An 8,353-nucleotide genomic window follows, 5' to 3' on the forward strand; every position below is an offset into this window, starting at 1 on the left:
TACCTACAGCCTTATCAATATTGTGAAGCTCAAAGAAAGAAAACCAAAATTAAGAATGTATCTGTACAAAATAAGCTCCAACTCATTCAATCATATTACAAAACCAATAAAACTCACTTATTGCAGACTTACAGTACATTTATGTTGGCATAGCAAAAGAGAATAACTAGCCAATGAAAGAAAAATTACACACTTTTCTAACGCTTAGTAACCAGAAGTTTATAACTAAAAAGAACATTACTAGATGATCTGACCCTGCATATTTGGTACCTCCACGGCACTTAATTCAGTCTCAGATTCCGATCTTGGTGTCCCAACTGAAAGCATACTACAACTTCCACTTGAGTCTGAATTAGTAGTACTGTTTTTACCATTTAAGCTGCAAGTTACACCAAAACTTGGCCCGACTTTGTGAACTGATGATGTTGGTGAAGAAGATGCAGCCACAATTTCAGCTGGGAAATTAAGCATGGCCTTAGTACCGCGCATTCGAAAAGCTGCTCGGTCATATGCCAAGGCAGCTTCTTCAGCCGTGTTAAATGTTCCTAGCCACATACGCGCACCTTGTCGTGCAGAGTCACGGATTTCAGCTGCGTACTTGCCCCACGGACGCCTCCTCACGCCTCTATAGTGCTTTTTTCCGATGTTCTTTGTGGGTTCGAGGCGATTTGGTTGACGATTAATTGGGTATCTTTGTGGCAACAATGAGGGGATGAGAGACACGGGTTCATTTAGGACTTGGTATATGACGATGTCTTGTGAATCATTCTCATTCAATGGGAGTTCATTTTGTTGTGAGAAGTGTAAAGCCATAGCTTCCTAGCTAGTTCTTCCTCCTAAGCTTTATGAATTGGCAAAAAAACAAAAGGATAGTGAAGATTGTTGTATGTAGCTCAAGACTTGTATTTAACTTTGACTAAAAAGGGAGGCAAACGTAGGGCCATAATTTTCTTTGGCATGAGAGAGATGATGATATCTAATTGTAGAAATTATGATTATTTAAATATATGTAATTATTGTAGTCAAATTAGCTAATTTAATAATTCATTTGCACTATATACTTTGGCTTGTTGATATGGGTGGGTTAGTAAAGTCAACAAAGGTGACTGTATCTGCAAAGAGCGCATGAAGATGTTTCTTGCTCGAATTTGGACGAGCAATTTGATTTTGGGCTCATATAGATATACATCACAACTCCAACTTTTCTTGGGTATATGACGTCGTGGCGTTCGTGATATAAACTTTCTTAGGTTGTGGGTGGCGTTATTGACCCAATATGGTCCCTAGCTTGACCTTTCAACAATTTTTTAATACTATGATCTAAGAATGGATAATGTTAGAGAGATTGAATGTGTAGACTAAATTTTGTAAATTAAATGACATGAAAGATAATGATTAGATTATTAAGTGTTGATTAGTATGCTTATTTTTTTAATTAGTAACATATTATTTAAGGGGTTTCTCCATTTTAATCCTTGATAAAGATTGAAATTCAATTAAAACCTTATGTTAGATTATATATTCATTATAGTCCTTTGACTAAATTTCCATGTCAGCATAAATATTAAAATTTAGGGTAAAAGACTGTTTACCACCCTCATGTTTCGTGGTTTTCAACATTTAGTACATTAAGTTTTTTTCGTCTCAGATTCATACCTAAAGTGTAAATTTTGGGACAGTCTCATACATCTGTTAGTCAAACTGTTAAGTTTTCTATTAACTGTGACGTGGCGCACTGACTGGGCGCCACGTGTCATCCGAGTTTTTTTCTTTTTTCTTTCTTTTCTTTTCTTCTTCCTCCGACTGCAACTTTCTTTTCTTTTTTTTTTTTTTTTTTTTCCTCCCTCCTTCTCCTTCTTCCTTCCTTCCTCCTTCCTTCCCTTTCTTCCCCTTCTTCCTTCTTCTTCCTTCTCATTCTCCTTCTTCTTCCTCCAAATCTGGGGAAGCTTTTTTTTTTTTTTTTTCTCTTCTTCTTCTTCCTTCTCTTTCCTCCTTCTTCCTTCTTCTTCTTCTTCTTCTTCTTCTTCTTCCTCCGAATCTACCCAGATTCAGTTTTTTCTTTTTTTTCTTTCTTCTTTCTTCTTTTTCTTCCTTCTTCTTCTTCTTCTTCCTCCTCCGAATCTGCCCAGTTCAGTTTTTTTTTTCTTCCTCCTTCTTCTCCTTCTTCCTTCCTCCTTCTTCCTTCCCCTTCTTCTCCTTCTTCCTTCCCCTTCTTCGTTCTTCTTCTTCTTCCTCCGAATCTGGGGGAAGATGAAAGTTTTTTCTTTTTTTTTTTGAGGAAGAAGAAGAAGAAGAAAAAGAAGGAAGGAAGGAGGAAGAAGAAGGGGAAGGAAGAAGGAGAAGAAGGAGGAAGAAAAAAAAAAGGTTGAGGTCGGAGGAAGAAGAAGAAGAAGGAAGAAGAAGAAGAAACAAAAAAAAAAAACAAACAAACTTCCCCAGATTTCGGAGGAAGAAGAAGAAGAAGGAGAAGGAAGAAGAAGGAAGAAGGGGAAGGAAGAAGGAGGAAGGAAAAGTTGCAGTCGGAGGAAGAAGAAGAAGAAGAAGAAGAAGGAAGAAGAAAAGAAAAGAAAGAAAAAAGAAAAAAAAACGTGGATGACACGTGGCGCCCAATCAGTGCGCCACGTCACAGTTAACAGAAAACTTAACAGTTTGACTAACGGATGTATGAGACTGTCCCAAAATTTACACTTTAGGTATGAATCTGAGACGAAAAAACTTGATGTACTAAATATTGAAAACCACGAAACATGAGGGTAGTAAACAGTCTTTTACCCTAAAATTTATATTTTCTTGTTTTGAAATATTTAATGCGTTTTTTGGGTTCCTATAATGCCCCTATTAAATATTTGATTTTAATTTGCTCCATATTTTTTGGCATTGATTATTGTTTGACTTTCTAAAATGATAAACATAATTCAAAAAAATATTAGTGATACATTACAAGAATTAACAAATACCTAATTCAAATTATTCATTATCACCATTCAAAGCATAGAGGAAATATAAATAGCCAAATCATATATTTTACATAATCGAATGCACTTAAACCATGTCCTAATGTGCTTAAATCATATAACCTAGTCGAATGCACATAAATCATAGTACCAAGTCAAATGCACATAAACCATGGTACTTATATGAATGCACCTAAACCATGGTACCTATATGAATACACCTAAATCATGGTACCTATATGAATGCACCTAAATCATGGTACCTATATGAATGTACCTTAATCATTTAGGCACTATTAATTAGGTCTTATCCATTCGGTATGGTCGGTTATGTACTATATAGTGTATGTCCGATTAATTTGGTACGGTCAATTAAGTTGTGATTTCACATTCTATTTTCTCAATTTGTATATATTTTTTTCATTTATCTCTGGATTCACCTTCAATTTGGCATCTAAAAACCCCTTTTTTCTTCTTTCTTCTGAATACAACAAGATTTTTGGTTTGTAAGTTTTATGGCTTTTTTTGTTTGATTATGGTTTCTGAGTTTTCTGGGTTCTTTGATTGGAATAACACATGGAGATTTATGTTATAACAAACATGTTAATTATGGATCTAGTTAATTAAGCATTCTTGAAAAATTAATTATATATTTGTTTCTCTAATTGGTTTTAAAGAGTAATAAGGGTAAATAGGGAAACTAAAAATGCAATAAATTTATTAAAAAATGATTAAATGTGACATGGAATACTATAATCTGACATGGAGGACTATTTTTAGTTTTTAATCTTACATACGGTATTATTGAAAAAGCAATCTTATTTAGGGATTAAAATGAAGTTTTCTAATTATTTAATTTGTAAATTTAGTTTAACCAGCATTATTTTTTAAGAATTATCCAAGACTTCAAAATCAAAAAGCAACCGCAAAAAAATCCTAAATTTTTTGTGAATATTGTAACATCCCACATCGTCCATGGGGTGGATCATGTAAGCTTTATATGTATATTATCATCTCTACCTAGCACGAGGCATTTTGAGAACTTATTGGCTCCCATTGGGAAGTTTTCGTGTGAGTTCCTAGAAACAAAACTGTGTGGGTGTGGTCGAAGCCCAAAGCGGACAATATCGTGCTACGGTGGAGTCGAGTCCGGGATGTGGTGGCGGCCCGAGTAAGGGCGTGGTCAGGACCCAAAGCGGATAATATCATGTTACGGTGGAGTCGAGCTCGGAATTTAGTGAGGGCCCGGATCGGAATGTGACAAATATTAAGGAAGGTGGAAGGTCCTAATTAAAGATTTACAATTAACTCACGGCGTTGAAATTTAATAATTCTGGGAAGACTATGTTTTATGGTAGTGGGAATAATTTATTCTATCACTTACGTTTATTAACACTGTTCATTGTAGCTTGATTGGTTAAAGGTATGTTTATTTACAATGAATGTATTTGTAAGATCTTTTATGATGAGTGGGAAAAATTAAGTGTGACGTCAATATAGAAATCAAATTTGGGTTTTTATCAAAAACAGTCTCTGAAATTGACCCACTCCATCAAAATGATTTTTGAAATTGAAAATCAATCAATGTAGTCCTTGAAATTTGGTGTCGCGAATCAATATGGTTCTTCCGTTACAATTTCGTCAAAAATTCTGTTATATGGTGATGTGACTTATATTGGGTCCCACAAATCTAATTAAATATAGTTATGTGGATTAAAAATAATAATATTTTTATTTTTATATAATTAAAAAAACTTTAAAAAAAAAAAGAAAAGAAAAAGAAGGTGAACTACAAGCCCAGCGACATCCCTGAGCTCTTCTCGGCGTTGCCTTACTTTCATAACCCCAACCAGCCTTTCAACCACACTGGGTTTGAATTGCTGCGATTTGGTTTTGAATTGAGTTTTCTTTTTACTAGGTTTGGTCTAATTGCTTGAAAACTCCCCCATTCCAGTTTTCTTCTTTTTTGATTTGGGGATTATTTGAGTTTTTTCCATACCATTTCTAATTCCACAACTTTACAGTTTCGATCGAGAGGAGTGTTGTCGAACAAGATCCTGAAGGATCTTCTGAAGTCTGGAACACGGTGGAGGTGGCGAAAGACGTGAGCCACCGGGAATGGGGAACTGTTCAACTTTTTTTAAAGTTTTTAATTATATAAAAATAAAAATATTATTATTTTTAATCCACATAACTATATTTAGTTAAACTTGTGGATCCAATTATGAGTCACATCACCATATAACATAATTTTTTACGGAATTGATTTTCAATTAGACTTGTGGATCCAATTGATTTTCAATTTCAGATACCATCTTGATGGCGTGGGTCAATTTCAGAGACTGTTTGTGATAAAAACCCATCAAATTTTTACAATGGGCCAAAATTTTGGTTGCAATGAGAGTGATTTTTTGAAGGATCTTATATTCAATTCTCACTAAAGATGAATTCTAACCAAACTATTAAGGAAAAAATATAGCCTAGACTATATATTTGAAGAGCTTAAACGTAGCCTAAGCTATGCCTAACTTTCTATGATTGGAGATGGCCAAACTACGGTTTTGCACCATTAGTTTTTGCACATTTGGTGACTCCATGCAAGATTGAGCAACACAAAGGTTTTTTTTAGCCAAAATGGTTTTTGAGATTGTTATAACTCCTTACTTTGGTCATTGAGATTTAAAATTGATACAAATAGTCCCCGAGATTGTCCATTGTCAATTATTTTTGTCCTTTTGTAAAAAAATCTCCATTAAATTGAAGAAACCACCTGTTTAAGTGGAGGGGTTAAATTGATAAAAATACCTTTAATTTAACGGAGATTTTTCACGGAATGACAGAATGATAGGTGGACAATCTTAGAGACTACTTATATTGATTTTAAATTTCAATTTAAATACCATTTTAACTAAAAGACCGTGATACAAATATCACATGGAAGAGGATTGAAGAAGAAAGTACTGCAGTAGAACCACTTCTATTTCGAATTAAGAGTTTCTAAGTTCGAATTTATATTCGTACATTAATTAAAAACAAAATAACAAGACAATAAAATAGTTTATGATGGAGGCATTACCTTAACTAATTTTCAAGAAAAACAATGTGTTGTTCATCTGCCCACTATATATACAAAAAAAAAAGTAATGGGGACGAACATGGGAGTTTGATCAACTTTGACCCCCCAAAAAACCTATAGATGCTAGAATTAAAGGAGTAGTTTGCCTTCCTTCCACTTTGGATCTTTTATGGCCTTTCACTTTTCCCTTGATGGAACTGCTCTCCATCTACAATCATATAAAAGATAGAGCAAGTAACACATCAGGAGCTGACAAACAACCAAATTAAATAACGTCTTATATTTTAAAACAATAAAATATTGTGTTAAAATATCAATATTGGACCAAAACAAAAAGTCAGTACTAAGTGTTATTCAAAATATATTTTCTAAATAGGAATATATTAATGAGGGTGAATCCAATTAGGATTCTCTTTCCTCCTACAGTTAGGCTTGATTTACTTGTCCTAATTGTATTTGTATACTTAAAATCCAATTCACATAATTCCACAATAAGATTGCCTCATAATAATACATTTCAAACTGACTCAATTCTTTCAAAAACTACAAAATGTTCATCCTAAACACGTCACATATTAAGATTGACAATTTGACATGATAAACTTTGAATATGAAAAACACAATGTAGAAATACAATGATATGATACATGTTCACATCAAACAGACACCAAGTAGTTCCGTTAATCACTTGCTCAACCTTGATACAACTTAATTTGCTATGTACACATGCCCATAATTATCATACAAAATCAATCTTTGAACAAGAAGATGGAAGGAGAATGCAATTATTGTATGATATTTACCTTGAACGTTGTCGTAATTGTGGCAATTGTTCAACGAGCTGTATTGTTGAAAGTTAGGGTGATTTTGCCCTTGGCTCATCACCAGTCTCTGCGCGTGCACAGGATGATGCGGTTGTTGGTGGTGATAAGGTGAATAAGGGCTTTGAGTAATAGCTGATCTCGTGTGGCCCAGTAAAGAAAAATCTCCAAAATGTGGGCCAATTTGAGCTGCCCCGGCTGAGCCTAATGCTCTTTGCTGTCCTTGCCCAACAGAAGGGTCAAAAACCACTTGACCTCTTCCTTGCCCATACATATAAGGTCCTATATCAGGGCGTCCTTCAAATTGCATAGGCCTTTGGGACTGAAGGGTGGACATCAAGCCGACCATCCCAAACTGTCCTGCAGAAGAATCGAGGCCAACGACTCCTTGTTGGTCTCGTGCTTGTTGCTTGGCCAATGCAGCTCCATGATGAAAGCCTCTCCCTTGCCCTAATACTTGTTGCTCCTGTGACATTTCAGTGGCCTCTTGCCCTTGTAATAATTTAGTATAAGTGCCATTAGTAGACCCATCAATTGCTAAACTTTGATTAGCATAACCATAATTCAGGGCATTTCCATATATAGGTATCACTCCTTCCACATCATCATTGATATTGCCACTATTGCTATGGTTCTCTTGGTCCAAAGCTAGTGGCTCCTCCTCCATTGTGGATGCAGCAAAAGCCAAAGCCAGAGCCTTTTGTTCTTCATTCAATGCGTTCCTAAGCAGTTCATTCTCTCTCTCCAATTTTCTGTACATCCCTAGGGGTCCGTTCACAGGGTCTTGCTTCCATATATAGGCTTCCCACATGAAAGATTGTACGGCTGTGCCCCTATGATTTTGGTCATCTAGTTGCTTAAGCAACTTTGTCATGTTGCTAACGCCAAAAATTTTGTGCGCTGCTTTAAAATCTTCATCCTTGTTTGTGAAGTAAGGAGCCATAACGCAATCGTCTTCGCACCTCTTCCTTTGGTGCCGGCACGCCGCACATGCATGGCGGCATGCAATTAGTTCCCCTGCAGAACTACTGCTACCCATTGACATACTTGTATGATAAACCTGCACAGATATTAGCTTCAAGTATGTAAAATTTTTGCTATATATATGTTACAGAAGAAAAACAAAAGAAGAAAGAAGCACGTACGAGAGAGAAAGACCAGCAGGGTGAAAGCCGTATATAGGGGAGGAAGAAGACAGAGAAGAGGGTGTTGTAGTGAAAGAATGAATCAAGAAGGCAGTGGTGAAATTAGGTTAGGATTTTTTATATGTATACTTGAAGCCAAAAACTATATGTACCAAAAAATCTACCCCTACTGTTTTTTTTCGAAAAAAATCTACCGCTGTTATAATTTATTTATTTACACCCTATTACGTATCTATCATAAGATTTTCTCAAATCTCACCTACGCACATTCCTCATGAAGCTAACCATACCCATTTATGTTGTTGACCAAAAAAATTTGCGATCAACGGGTGATATTCATCCTTGCAATTTAATGAG

At 35.3% G+C, this 8,353-nt stretch overlaps 2 protein-coding genes across 2 annotated transcripts; both read right to left on the minus strand.

The window, feature by feature from the left end:
• Positions 1-49: 49 nt before the first annotated feature.
• Positions 50-958, minus strand: LOC126622260 (pathogenesis-related genes transcriptional activator PTI5-like). Its single transcript, XM_050290944.1, has one exon. The coding sequence runs from the start codon at positions 811-813 to the stop codon at positions 241-243; it is 573 nt and encodes a 190-aa protein (XP_050146901.1). The 5' UTR covers positions 814-958; the 3' UTR covers positions 50-240.
• A 4,983-nt stretch (positions 959-5,941) lies between these two features.
• On the minus strand, positions 5,942-8,039 carry LOC126622261 (LOB domain-containing protein 6-like). Its single transcript, XM_050290945.1, has 3 exons — positions 7,997-8,039; positions 6,834-7,911; positions 5,942-6,238 (listed from the first exon to the last, which is right to left on the minus strand). Exons 2-3 carry the CDS (start codon positions 7,894-7,896, stop codon positions 6,198-6,200), a joined length of 1,104 nt encoding a protein of 367 aa, XP_050146902.1. The 5' UTR covers positions 7,897-7,911; positions 7,997-8,039; the 3' UTR covers positions 5,942-6,197.
• Positions 8,040-8,353: the final 314 nt, after the last annotated feature.

The sequence above is a fragment of the Malus sylvestris genome, chromosome 5 (genome assembly GCF_916048215.2).
Source record: "Malus sylvestris chromosome 5, drMalSylv7.2, whole genome shotgun sequence".
Taxonomy (NCBI): Eukaryota; Viridiplantae; Streptophyta; class Magnoliopsida; order Rosales; family Rosaceae; genus Malus; species Malus sylvestris.